This window comes from Dictyostelium discoideum (assembly GCF_000004695.1).
Source record: "Dictyostelium discoideum AX4 chromosome 4 chromosome, whole genome shotgun sequence".
NCBI lineage: Eukaryota > Evosea > Eumycetozoa > Dictyosteliales > Dictyosteliaceae > Dictyostelium > Dictyostelium discoideum.
This window is the reverse complement of record NC_007090.3, coordinates 2,132,866-2,147,865: the sequence shown is the minus strand read 5'-3', so window position 1 is coordinate 2,147,865 and position 15,000 is coordinate 2,132,866. Positions and strand designations below refer to the sequence as shown.

Sequence of the window (15,000 nt, the reverse complement as noted above, 5' to 3'; positions counted from 1 at the left end):
TTCTTGTGTAGTAATAAATAAATATATGACACATAACAACCGTGTATAAAAAAAAAAAGATTTCATTTTTTTTAATTTTTTTTTTTATATTTTTTCTGTTTTTTTTTAATCTGGAAATAAATTGAAATTTTGGAAAAAAAAAAAAAAAACCTTGTATTAATAGTCTTAAAAAAAAAAAAAAAAAAAAAAACAATCAAAATATAAAAAAATAAGAAATTATTTTTAGGTTAAGATAAAAAAAATATAAAAAAAAAAAAAAAAACCAAATAAAAGTCATGAGCTCAAAAGCATTCAGTTTAGAGAAAGCATTCATTGCTAATGTCACTGAATGTTTTAGATATTTAGATACATTAAATGTACCTAAAATATCAAAAACATTAAAAGCACAGGAAAAAGCATTAGCAAAATCTTCAAGAAATAATAATACATTAAAATCAACATATAGTGCCGCCACAAATGTTTATTGTATTTTTCAAGTAAGTAATTATGAAAAATAATATCTTGCAATAATAAAAAAAAAAAAAATAAAAATAAAAATAAACCTCACACACTTTCAGAAAAAAAAAAAAAAAAAAAAAAAAAAAAAAATCATATGACTTTTCATATTAATATTTTTTAATTCTATTTTTATTTTTCTATTTTTATATTTTTTTTTATTTTTTTATTTTTTTATTTTTATTTTTTTTAAAAAAAAAGGATCAAATTTTACCATGTATAAATGCATTTTGTCATTTACATACAGTTAAATTAATGTCAATAGCACAAATTTTTCATGAAAGATTGGTTAAATCATTAAGTAAAGAATTTTTTACAGAAGCAAGAGCACAACATTATATTGGACTATTTCAATTCTTTCAAAAGACATTGGATTTCATATCAATGGATAAAAGAAAAATGATGTCTGATGTGACACAATTATTAATTAATCATTTAACTTTTTATGTAGTTGACCCAGATTCAGCAGTTGTAGGGTTAATACCTTGTGATGACCTTTTAAATAAAATTTCAAGAGATTATGATATGGCAAGATTAGATGAAAAAGATAATAAAGATAATAAAGAAAAAGATAAAGATAAAGAAAGCGATATAGATATTTCACCATCACAGCAGCAACAACAAACACAACAACAACAACAACAACAACAATTACAATCATCAACAACATCAACATCATCAACATCATCAGCATCATCTCAGCCATTATTATCACCATCACAATCTCACGCATCACTTTCAGCATTATCATTTTCATCCTTGGCATCGATTATAAAATCAAATGAGCCACAAAACAACAATTATAGAGACAGTACTGGTAGTATAACTCATCCAATATCAGCATCAACATCATCTTCATTTTTAAGTAGTAATGGTAGTAATAGTGGTAGTGGTGGTTTTTTAAATAGTAATAATAGTAACAATATAAGTGGTGGTGGTGGAGGAGGAGGGGGAGGAGGAGGTGGGGGTAATATGCCACTTCCAAATATATCAACAACTAGATCAGGATTATTAATGAATATTATAAATTGGAGTGCACTTGATGATGTTAATCAAATTGCAAAATCAGTTAGACGTTATGCATCATTATTAAGAGGTTGTGATAAAATTAAAAAAGGTGATTTAGTTATAGTTAGATTCAACCAATTTAATCAACAAAATATACATAAAAAACAATTTATAGGTGGATTTAAATCAACACACAGTCATAGTGTCTCTGAACATATTCACCAACATGGTAGTGTTAGTTGTAATAATCTCTCAAATTTATTATTATCTCCATCACATTCCAGAATTTCAACACATTCAAATTCATCATCAACTTCAACAAATTCAAATAATACAGTCAATAATAATCATAACAACTCTACTAATAATAACAATAATATAACAACACCAACAATTAATCATAAAAGTTTAATAACATTGGAAGAACATGTTGAAAAAATAATGTGTCCAAGTACATTTAATAATTTTAGACCAAAGGCACAATTTGCACGTTATACAGGTGAGAGAGAAGATTATTATATTAAAGTTTACTTTTCAAGTGAAGAGAGTGAAGAGGTATTGGTTGGAATTGAGGATGTACTAGTATTGAATAAATCCACTATGGAAGCTTTAAAAGATATAAAGTTAACTGACAAATTGATTAATCATCCCTCTGAGAAATTCTTTCAACAAATCATTGATGAATCAAAACATATCATTATGTCATCTATGGAGAATTTAGGTATTGATTTAGATTTCATTCATTCGGTTGCACAAAATTCAAATCTAATTAATTTAGATAGAATTAAAACTATGCATACTTGTTTACAATCTATAAATTCAAATCCTGATCACCCAATTTTCAAAGATCTTGAGAAACAAATTGACCTACAAATTGATAATTACCTTTGCCAACAATTGGATATGAGATTTATGTATATACCAAGATATGATTCAACTCTAAGTGAACTTCACAGTAGCTCCTATTTACAAGTTGCTAAATCAAAAACTAAATTGGTCCTTCAAGAATGTGAAATTGCACTTGATCGATTAGGTATCGAGAAGAAACAATTCTTAAATGGTATTAAAAAAGAACAAATAACAGAATGGTGGTTAAAAAGAATTGAAAATCGTTGCAATGATTTCCTATTAGAACGTGGTTACAACTTTTCTGCTGTACCTGAAAATTATATTGAACAACCTCCAAATAACATTAATGATGTTTTCTCAAATTTAATGTTGGTCCAAAAAATTTTAGATCCACAAGAACAATTAATTGAAATTATAACAATTGATGAAAAACAACAATTATTAGAAAAACAACAACAACAATCACAACAAAATGATACTAAGAGTAGTGATTCTTCAATAATTACTAAAAGTAGTGATTCAATTTCAATTATTAATAATAATAATGGTAATAATAAAGATACTAAAGATAATAAATTAAATCGTAGTGGTAGTAATAGTATTAGTAGTAGTCCAATAGTTGGTATACCAAGATCACCTGCTAAAGAAATTCCAATTTTACATAGTAGTGCTCAAATTATGTCACCAGATAGTTCATTATCTGCATCATTACCAATTACTTCTGCATCATTACCTGTCACAGTTTCTGAAACTTCAAAATTATCACCAAAACAAGAAATGATTGCATCTGTTACTTCTGCTGCTGCTGATTCTTCAAATAATAATAATAATAATAATAATAATAATAATAATAATAATAATAATAATAATAATAATAATAATAATAATAATAGTAATAATAATAATGATAGTCTAAATAATAATAATAATATAGAACAACCAAATTGTTTAACATTATCAAATAGATTTATAAGTTCACCAATACCATTAATTAAAGAATTAAAGAAAGAAATTTATCCAGTAATTCATGATTTTATAAAGAAATGTCATATTATATTATGTGACCAATTTGGATTAGTAGAATATTCAGCAGAAAAAGTTAAACAATTTATTAGAGATCGTTCAAAACCATCTATTGATACAATTGCAATGGGTTATTTAGAGGATATGGTATCAGATTTAGATTATTTAGCAGAGATGGAAAGATTAGAAGATGCTAAAAGTGAAAAATCATTACATATTGTACCAATTGGTGGATTGGTTATGGGTTTATTTGCACGTTTAGAAAATGAATTAAATACTGTTATGGAATTATGGAATGAAGGCTCTGATGATGATGAAAATGATGAAATTACCTCACCTATAACATCATCATCCTCGTCAAATAATAACGCCACATTATCTTTAGATGGCAGTGGTGGTGTTTTAACATTAACAGTTACAAAGAAACAACCACAAAGATTTGATGAAGGTAAATCACTACTTCATGTTACAATTAATACTGACGATGTTGACCAAGTTGAAAAAGTATTACTCACAGAAGCCTACTCAATTAATGATGTTGATGTGAATGGTTGGACACCTTTACATAGTGCATGTTGTTTAGGAAATGCAGATATTTGTAAGCTTTTATTAGCCATTGACGATATCGATGTAAAGTTAAAGAATAAAGATGGTGCTTCAGTACTTCATTATTTGGTTAGACATCCATTAACAGAAAAGAGAAAAGAGGCAATTCTTTCAATTATTGCCAAAGGTTTAGATATTAGCGTAGGTAGTAGACATGGTGAAACACCATTACACTCTGCTTCATTTAGAGGTCATAATGATGTAGTTTTGTTTTTAATTCAAAATGGTGCCAACATAAATGCAATCACTGCCGGTAAAGAAACATCACTCCATTATGCAGTCACGGCCGGTAGAGCTCAAATCGTGTCTACCTTACTTCAAAATGGTGCTCAATGGAATATCATTTCAAAAAGAGGTACTCCTTTAGATTTAGCAAAGAATTCTCGATTAACTAATATCGTTCAACTACTAGAGAATGGTCCTGACGTTAATAATTTCGAATGGAGAAAACAAAATAAATCTCTACTTCAACAACAAAAAGAAATGCAAATTCTAAAACAACAATTACCAAAAGTTACAAAACATCAAAATTATCACGAATATCGTAATAATCAAGAAGAATTTAATCAACAATTAAATTTACATCAAACTCAATCATCTTTACCAAATTTAAATAATTTAAATTTAAATGGTGGTGTTAATAATAATGTTAATAATATTAATAATATTAATAATAAAAATAATAATAATAATATTAATAATAATAATACTGTAAATAATAATAATAATAATATTAATAATAATAATCAAAATATAAATATAAATAATAATAATATTGTGGTCAATAATAATGACAATAATATTAATGTGAATAGTAATAATAATAATAATTGTAATAATTTAAAAAACAACAATACTAATAATAATAATAATAATAATAATAATGGTTCATCAACTGTTGTTATTCAACCAATTAGAAGGGGTAAAATAGCAATAGGTGGCTCAAGAGTTGGTTTATCATCAGCTACAAATATAAATTCAACCGATTCAAGTATAAATAAAAATAATAATAATAATAATAATAAAAATAATAATAGTGTTATTTTAGAAAGCAATATTATTAACACTAATAATAATAATATCGATAATAATAATCATGATAATGATAAAGATAAACAACAAGCATCAAATTCAATACAACCATCCTCTCTTATCAATACTAATACTAATAATAATAATAATAATAATAATAATAATAATAATAATAATAATAATAATAGTGATAGTAACAATAATTTTTTAGAAACTTTATCTCAATTCCCAGTTGTACCGAATACAAATAATATAACACCTAAAAAATAAGATATAATAAAAAATAAATAAAAAATAAAAAAGATTCCAAATTTAATTTTAACAACAAATAAATAATTAAAAAGTGGAAAAGATTAATCATTTTAATTATTTTTATAAAATTAATATTATATGTGGTTAAAAATAGAAAAAAAAAAAAAATACAACTCCGTACCCACGTGGTGAATATTTTTTTTTTTTTTATTAAAAATAATTTGTATCAGTACTAACTTTTTTTTATTCTATTTTTATTTTTTTTTTTATTTTTTTTTTTTGGAGATTTTGGATTGTTGACCCATCTCTTTTTTCAAGCAAATAATTGAGGTGAAAAATATTATTTTTATTTTAATATCATTCCAAAAATTTATTAATATTTTTATTTTATTTATTTTTTATATTTTTATATTTATTTTTTTTTTTTTATTTATTTTTTTTAAACATAATAATTCTTTTTTTAATTATCAACCCCTATTGAAATAAATGTATATATAAAAAATAAAAAAAATAATTGTAAATATAATTTTTAATATTAAAAAAATATAAAAACGATACTGTTGTTTTAAATTCCAATAATTAATAATATTTTAATTATAAAAGAGGTTAATTTAGCCTTATTAATTGTTTTTTTCTTTTTTTACGGCGCAATATCTTCTTTTTTTTGTATTTTGGTTTTTTTTTTTTTTTTTTTTTTAAATCTCTCATAATTCAATTAACAATTAATTTTTTTTTTTTTTATTCTTTCAAAATTGGAGAGTGTAAAATCAAAAAAAAAAAAAAAAAAATAAAATAGAATAAAACATATTAAAAGGTAATTGAATTAGTAATGTTGAAACTATACTCCTTCTCTTCATAAAATATAATTTTTTACTTGTGGGGTAAATTGTGGGTTTTGTGTTTTTTTTTTTTTATTTTATTTCAAAAAAATCACAAAAAAAAAAAAATCTTAATAAAAAAAAAAAAATTAGTACCCAATAAAGAAGATTTGTCATATAAAATTTTGATTCAAAAATAAAATAAAAAAAAAAAATAAAAATAAAAAGTCAAAAAATAAGTGCGTATAACCAAAAGATCTTCTCTTTTCTTACAAAACGCTAAAAAACATTTTTTTTTTATTTTTTTTTATTTTTTATTTTTTTTTTATTTTTTTATTTTTTTTTATTTTTTTTTTTTTACCAACTGATTTATTGTCCATAAATAAAAAAAAAATAAAAATAAAAATTCATTTTAATTATAATTTTATAACATCATCAAAAAATTGTTTAAAACTAGTAATATTAAAAAAAATTAAATCATTATTTCTAATATTATATTTTATACAAAAAAAAACAAAAAATCAAAAAAATATTGTGGATCACATAACCATATTAGTTTTTTTTTTCTATTTTTAATTTTTCGTAAAAATTTTTACCCTTTTTATTTTTTTAGTTAAACAATTTTAACTTTTTTGGCATCGGACCAAAAAAAAAAAAAAAAAAAAAAAAAAAAAAAAAAAATTAAAATTAATTAATTTTAAAAAAAAAAAAAAAAAAAATATCCACACAATATACTCATTTATTAATCATAAATAACAATAAACTTAAAAATATATTATTGTTAATAAGATTTTTATTTTTTTTTAATTTTTATTTTTTTTTTCCTAAACACTTAATTATTAATAATTAAAATTTAATAAAAAAAAAAAAAAGGATGTTACAAACTTTATTAAATCCAAATCCAAGTGATAGTATTCAAGATCAAGTTGATCTTGTTACAGTGAATAAACCATCACCATTGATAAAGGTTGGTATGATATTTGCATGTTTGGGAGTAGTTACAACCACAATATTTTTACATTTACAATTTGCCGGTGTTGTATCATTCCCATGGTATGCAGTATGGGTGCCAATTATGGCTATATCAATACCCTGTTTCTTTCACCCAATTGGTAAACATTTTATGAAAGAGATTCGTATCATTCAAAAATATCGTGATATTACAATCTCTCGTACAAAACGTTACTTTTATCGTGGTCTTGTCATTGCTCCATTCCTTTGGTTCTCAATCTTTATTGCTGCCATTGTAATTAGACATTATCGTGGTGATGCTTTCCAATATTTCCATATCTTTATTCCATGCCAATTAATCTCTTTGGAATTTTTAGTTTTAGCTCATTTAGACCCAACTTTACCACGTTCAACAAGACATTCTTTTAAAACTTGTTCAGCATTATTATTAATATTTTCATCTTTTATTTTTATTAGAGTAACTTTTTAAAATTATTATTCTTTAATTTTATTATTATTATTATATACATATATTAATATTTTTATTATTATTATTTATATTATTATTAAATAGTTCCAATTAAATGATCCAAGTTCATTCCATTGGGTATTTGTATTTTTACCATTATATATTGGTGAAGTATCATTATTAGCTGATGCTTTTTGTAGATTTTATTCAAAGACTGAAGATAAGGAATGTGATTCAAGAGTTTTCAAATATGCTATATTACCATTGGTTGCAAAATTAATTTTAATCTTTTCTTCATGTATTTTCTTAGTTTTCCTTACCTTGTATTTAGAATATCGTTATATTTCAATTAATGAGTTGTATGTATTTATTTTATTATTATTTTATTTTTTTTATTAATAATATTAATAATATTATTATATTTTTTTTAATTAGATTCGCTCCACTCTATGTTTTAGAATTCTTCATTATTTTATTTTTAATTAAAATGTCCTTTTCAAGAAGAAAAGTTACACCAGAGTCAATTAATTAATTGAATTAATTAATTATTGGTTCAAATAAAAATAATAAATAACCAAAATTTACAAAACCAAATCAAATCAAATCAAATCAAATCTAAACAAACCAAACCAAACCAAATCAAATCAAATCAAAACAAACCAAAAAAAAAAAAAAAAAAAACAAGAAAAAAACTAATACAAAAAAAAAAAAAAAAAAATTAAAAAACTAATTTAAAAAATTTAAAAATCAAAACACTTAAAGTATAGTAGTGGATTGAATTATTGGAAAAAAAAATTAAACATATAAATATATATATATAAATAAATAAATTTTAATAATAAATTTTAATTTTAATTTTAATATTGTAAAGTGAACTTAAAATATATATAAATATTTAATATATTTATATATTTTTAAATTAGTTTTTTTTTTTTTTTTATTTTAAATTTAAATTAATCTTTTTTCAAGTAAAACTTTAAAACGAGTTTTTGGTTTTAAAGTTACTCCATATGATATAGTTTCATCAATTTTCTTACCATCAACTGATTTAATTGTAAAATTTAATACAATATTGGCAAATGCTAAAAACAATTCATCTTGAGCGAATTGCATACCAACACAATTTCTTGGACCAATACTGAATGGAATGAATGCAAGATTTGAATTGAATGAAGATTCTTCATTTGATGCAGTATTTGTTGTTGTTGTTTGTAAGAATCTTGATGGATCAAATTGATTTGCATTTTTAAAATATTTTTCATTCTCAAAAATTGATGGATAATTAATGATAACTTGAGCACCCTTTGGAATAAAGTATTTTTCATCGATGGTAATTTCATTTACACAAGATCGTGGTACACCAAATGGTGTAACTGGTTTGAATCTAAGTGTTTCTTTAATAACTGCAACGACGTATGGTAATGATTGTCTATCATTCAATTCAACTTTATCTTTACCAATTTGTTTTAAATATGATTTGACCTCTTGATGAACTTTATCTTGAATCTCTGGATAGTTTGCCATCATGAGGAATAAATACTCCAATGTTGTACTTGATGTATCGGTACCAGCGAAAAAGAAATCTAAAACTGTTGATGCGATATTCAAGTAATCATCATGGGTGTTCGTGCCATATTCATTGATTAAAATGTCTAATAGATCTCTTGGTGATTCCGGTTTAATGGTTTCAAGATGTTGTTCATATCTACCATTAAAAAATTTCAATAAAAGTGGGAAATTCTTTTCAGTCAATTCTAACCATTTCAAATAAAATGTCTGTGAAATCTCTAAAACATCAAATAATGAACCAGTACCAAAATCTTCCATAACTTGATTCATTGGTCCCATTATTTTCTGAATCTCTCCAGTATGAATATCTTCATCTTCGCCAATATCTTCATTGAAAATATATTTAAACATTGCTGCCATTGTATACTTTGTCATATAATAACGTGGTTCAAAAGGTTCTGATCTTTTTTCATACTTTTTCATTGTTGACATTAAAACATCAACTTGATTATTAATTACTTCATAAATATGTTTAATATTTGATTTTCTCATTGCTGATGAAACAATACCTCTATTACGAACCCAATCTTCACCCATTGATGCTGCTGTACCATGATAATATGTACCATATTTCATTGACTTTTTTTTTTTTTTAATTTTTAGAAATAAATAATTAATAAATTTTATTTAATTATTAAATTTCTTTTCAAGTTAAATAAAAATATTTACAGGAATTTTTGGTCTATCTCTAAATGATTCGTGATTTTCGACATATATTTTACGAATTAAAACAGGATCTGAAATAACTACAGTATACCTAATAAAGAAGTTAATTTAGTAAAAGAAATAAAAAATAATAGAAATGAAAATAATAAAAATATTAATAAAAAAAATAAAATAAAATAAAATAAAAAACTTACAAATCAGCAAACCAAACTCTGAAAATATCTCCATAATCTTTTGTCATTTTAGATAAATCTCGGTGTGGTAAGCTTGATAGCTGATGAAGATTTCCTAAAACTGGAATTGGAGTTGGTCCTTTTAATTCATTTTTATCTAATTTCTTATATTTTTTATACTAAAACTGGAAATTAGTTTTGGGAAATCCAAAAAAAAAAAAAAAAAAAAAAAAAAAAAAAAAAAAAAAATTTTACATACGCTATTGTGTAAAATATAAACTACAAGAAGTAATACGAAAACTTTAATTAACATTATCATTTTGTAATTACTCGATTATGATTGATTAAAAAAAAAAAAAAGAAAAATATATAAATAGAAAAAACAACCTTCATCAAAAAAAAAAAAAAATTAAAAAAAAATTAAATTGAAAAAAATGAAAAAATTGTTGATGTCAGATTACGCCATCCACAGTGTTATATTACCTTATAAACTTGAAACCAGCCTATTTTTTTTTTTTATAATATATTAACCCCAATTAGTTGAGATTTAAAAGTGTGTATAAAACTTATTATTATATATTAAAAATAATTTAATAATTATCAAAAAAAAAAAAAAAAAAAAAAAAAAAAAAAAAAAAAAAAAAAAGTCGCTCAGTTAAGGTTAGATTATAAAGATAATTTAATTTTTGACATATTTTTTTAAATAAAGTCAATTGTGAAATCAAGATAGATTTAATATTAAATTGAAAAGAGTTTTAAATCTTTATTTATGGAATGGTTATTAATTTTAAAAATTTTTATTTTAATTATTTTTTTTTTTATTTTCATACCAATTTTTTTTTTTTTTTTTATAAAAATCTATTTTTTATTTAGAATTTATTCCCTGTTTTTTGTTCTTCTAAATAAAAAACAGTTACAAAAAATGAATGTTAAATAATTAAATTATAAAAATAAAATTTTTGACAAAAAAAAAAAAAAAAAAAAAAAAAGAATTATTTCATTTATTTTTTTTATATTTTATATGATTTTATGTTTTTTTGTGTGTTCTATTTTTCTACATTGAATCCATATTAAAAATAAATAAAATTAAACCATTGTTTAATAAAAAAAAAAAAAAAAAAAAAAGGATAAAGAATTAAAAAAATGAAATTATTTTTCAAGTATCAAAATGTTTTTATTAATAGTTTTTTTGAATTAGAGTTTTAAATAATTAGTTTCAAGAAAAAAAAATAAAAAATAAATAAAACAGTAACCGATAAGTTTAAGATTTATTTTTTTATAATTTTTTATTTATTTTTTTTTTTTTTTTTTTTTTTTTTCTAAATTTTCTTTTTTTTTTTTTTTTTTAATTTATTTTTATTTTTAATTTTTTATTTTTTATTTTTTTATTTTTTTTGTTTTATTTTTTTAAAAAATTAAATTTTGGAGTGAACCAAGAATAATATTAATATGACATCAAAGAAACAAAAATCATCAATAGATACAATAACACCAACACCACCAAATACAACTACTACTACAACAACAACCTCAACAACAGCAACAACAAAAGATAAAAAGAAAAGTAAAAAACCAAAATCTAGCGGATTAACTAAAGTAGGAGCAGATATTATAGAATTACAAGCATCATTATTGAATAGACCAGCAAGAAAACAAGCTACACATGTAAATTCAAGATATGAAGATCATGATACAGATACCACTGAATACAATATATGGTATCATAAGAAATTAGGTAATAGAAATTGGAAAGATAGAGATGTTTCAGAGACTAGATGTAATGTTTTAAAGGATTGTGGTAAAACACGTGCTAATAAAGACGCAAATTTCTGTTGTTACTTTGCAAGGGGTAAATGTATAAATGGTGCCGACTGTACATCCCTTCATCGTATACCAACTCCTGAAGATGATAAACGTCTAAGATTAACTCATGATATATTTGGTAGAGAAAGACATAAAACTGACAGAGACGATATGAATGGTGTTGGTAGTTTTAGTAGAGATAATAGAAGTAAGTAATAAATAAATAAATAAATAAATAAATATTGATTATATGTTAAATAAACTATTATTAATATAATTAAATATTTTATAAAATAGCATTATATATTGGTGGTATTAAAACCAATGTTAGTGGATCACTTGAAGATATGGTAAGAAAGAATTTTGAAGAATGGGGTAGAATTGAATATGTTCGTGTAATTACTAATAGATCGATATCATTCGTTAGATATTTAACAAGATCGTCAGCAGAGTTTGCCAAGGAGGCAATGACAGATCAAACATTGGATAATGGTGAATTGTTGAATATTAGATGGGCAACAGAGGATTCGAATCCATATGCCAAAAAAGTGGATGAAAGAAATTTACATAGAGTTGCAACAGAGGTTATAAATAAGAGAATTAGAGAGATGACACCAGATGATCAATCTGCTCTTAAATATCAAATGACTGGTCAATATCCAAATACTGATCAACAATATGACCAAAATGGTCAACCAATTAATGCATCCCCCTCGACACCTTATCAATTACAATATCGTGGTAGTACTAAATATGAAGCTCACCCATATGCAAGACAATACAACAATGATTTACAAAAGAGAGTACAATCTGGTGAAACGGTCGATGTTGCACCTTTAAATGGTGTTGGTAATTATTATAGTCATTCTGTTGGTACTATGAATCAAGAACTTCAAAAACAACAATATGATAACTATATGCAACAATATTATCAAGCTTATGGTTATGATTATTCAAAACTTTCTGATGATCAAAAATTACAACTTCAACAATATTTTCAATCTTATTATTATGGTAATCAACAAGAACAACAACAACAAGAAACTCAACAAATTCAAAATAATAATGAAAATAATAATGATAATGAAGAAGAAGATGATGATGATGAAGATGATGATGATGACAACGAAGATGACGACAATGATAATGAAGAAACAAAAGATAATAAAAATGATAAAGTAGAAAACAAAGAAGAAGAAAACAAAGAGGTACAAGAAAAAATAAATACAGAAAGTAAAGAGGATACAAAAAATGAAGAACAAGAAAAGAAAGAAGAAAAAGAAAAAACAGATAGTGATAACATTGTCAACAAAGAAGATTAATTTTAATAATAATAAAAAAAAAAAAAACAATTTATTATTTTTAATAATTTCAATTATATTATATCATATTATATTTTATTATTACTATTATTATTATTATTTTTTTTTTTTTATTAAATATTTAACCATCCTTGATTTATAACATTTTCTAAAGTGATTTCTCTATTGAATTCAAAAATTTCTAATGAAGAATTTTCTTTAACTTTGTTTAATAATAAGTTTTCGTCAATATTATTACTATTTTCATTATTATTATCATTATTATTATTATTAAAATTATTATTATTATTATTATTATTATTAATTAAATTATCATTATTAATTAAATTACTAAAAAATATAAAACGAAGATGGGAATGAATATGAGAAGTTTCAGATGTAATATAATTTGTAATTGTTGAAGTTGATAATGAAATACAATCAGTTAATTCTAATGCTTCCAATAATAACCATTTGTCTAATGCTAGTGATATTGTTTCATCTTTTATATTATAACATTGTATACATGAGAAAACTCTAATTCTATTACATTCAATAACTAGATTATGTAAAATTGATGATGAAAGATTATGAAAACCACCACCAATGAATAACGATTCTAATGATCTTGAACAACCAACTTTACCACTACTATCATCACTACTACCACTATCAATTAATAGTTGAAGTATTGAATCTTTAACTAACGGTGTGAATGATATATCTAATACTACCAATTCTGAACATTCACTAAAAAATAATTTAACCTTCTCTAAATGACCAATACTACTACCACTACCACCAGAGATATTGATTGATGAATTAGCACCCATTTTACAATGAGAGATATATAATTTTTTTAATGTTTTAAATTGAGTTGCTAAAATTGTGAATATGTCCCATGAAATTCCTTTACAACTTGATAAACCTACCACTTTTAAATTCTTATTACGAATAGGTATCATTCTAAAGATTTCATCAGTGATTGGAGTACCGTCTAATCTTAGATGATTTAAATTTGTTAAATTTACACTTGAGAATATTTCTTTTAAATGAGATTCTTCCAATTTAGTATATTGTAAATCCAATTTAATTAAATTAAAATTTGCAATAATTAAATCAACTAAACCATAAGATGCTTTTATAATTTTTGCTGAAAAACTTACTAATGTACATAAATAATTTGATATATCAGTTAAACCTTGATTTGTAATCTTTGTACAAAATGAAATATCTAAATCTTGAAGGTAAATGCATCTTCTTGCCAATATTAATAAACTTGCATCATCAATATCAGTTTGTGATAAATTAAGTGTTAATAAAGTATTTGGAAATACTCCAAACATTTCAAATGATAAAACTGATCTTGGTGTATATAAATTTGATGATGCTGTTGAAATTGATGCTAATGATTGAATTGATGGTGATAAATTTATATTTTTAATTGTTGATTGAATTGATTGTTGTTGATGTTGTAAAGATAAATTTGAATTTGTTGTTGTTGATGAGTTTATATCAGGTGATGTTGGTGGCGATTGTGATTGTTGCTGTTGAGAATTGGAAATTTGTAATTTATTCATCATTTGATTTAAATTACTATTATTATTATTATTTGTACTATTTCTTTCTCTTGGAGTTGGAGGTTCACTAATAGTTGCTCTGTGGGGTTGATCAATACCATTACTTGATGAATAGGTAATGATTGTTGTTAAAAGTTGAGTTGTTAATTTTGGTATACTGCTTAAATCTAATGATGCTAATGATTGAAGTTTTGAAATTGATTGAGCTAATATTGGAGAAATTGGGAAATCAATATTACCAATATTTAAAGTTTTTAATTTTGTACATGTTGTTGTTATATATAACAATGTTTTTGGAGTTATTTTACAACCAGTCAAATCAAGATATTGAATATTTGGTGATAATTTAATTATTTTTCTAATAACTTTATCAGAAACTGATGAACATTGTTTTAATGATAAGAA

At 22.9% G+C, this 15,000-nt stretch overlaps 5 protein-coding genes across 5 annotated transcripts in view; 3 read left to right on the top strand and 2 right to left on the bottom strand.

The window, feature by feature from the left end:
• Positions 1-275: 275 nt before the first annotated feature.
• DDB_G0284565 (hypothetical protein) lies at positions 276-5,283 on the top strand (the record flags this gene model as incomplete). The annotated part of the gene is made up of 2 exons (XM_633468.1): positions 276-476; positions 697-5,283. The coding sequence occupies 2 exons, from the start codon at positions 276-278 to the stop codon at positions 5,281-5,283; spliced, it is 4,788 nt and encodes a 1,595-aa protein (XP_638560.1).
• A 1,674-nt stretch (positions 5,284-6,957) lies between these two features.
• DDB_G0284537 (hypothetical protein) lies at positions 6,958-8,035 on the top strand (the record flags this gene model as incomplete). Its single annotated transcript, XM_633467.1, has 3 exons — positions 6,958-7,512; positions 7,609-7,862; positions 7,939-8,035. 3 exons carry the CDS (start codon positions 6,958-6,960, stop codon positions 8,033-8,035), a joined length of 906 nt encoding a protein of 301 aa, XP_638559.1.
• Positions 8,036-8,451: 416 nt separating this feature from the next.
• On the bottom strand, positions 8,452-10,230 carry CYP508A4 (cytochrome P450 family protein; the record flags this gene model as incomplete). The annotated part of the gene is made up of 4 exons (XM_001134545.1): positions 8,452-9,651; positions 9,742-9,829; positions 9,933-10,090; positions 10,171-10,230. The coding sequence occupies 4 exons, from the start codon at positions 10,228-10,230 to the stop codon at positions 8,452-8,454; spliced, it is 1,506 nt and encodes a 501-aa protein (XP_001134545.1).
• Positions 10,231-11,360: 1,130 nt separating this feature from the next.
• On the top strand, positions 11,361-13,036 carry cwc2 (pre-mRNA-splicing factor cwc2; the record flags this gene model as incomplete). The annotated part of the gene is made up of 2 exons (XM_633465.1): positions 11,361-11,922; positions 12,012-13,036. The coding sequence occupies 2 exons, from the start codon at positions 11,361-11,363 to the stop codon at positions 13,034-13,036; spliced, it is 1,587 nt and encodes a 528-aa protein (XP_638557.1).
• Positions 13,037-13,149: 113 nt separating this feature from the next.
• The window catches only part of DDB_G0284561 (hypothetical protein), a gene marked incomplete at both ends in the record, with an annotated part of 2,949 nt that continues 1,098 nt past the window's right edge, over positions 13,150-15,000 (bottom strand). The window contains one exon of the mRNA XM_633464.1: positions 13,150-15,000. This exon is cut by the window's right edge and continues 1,098 nt beyond it. Within this exon, the coding sequence (XP_638556.1) occupies positions 13,150-15,000 (1,851 nt within the window).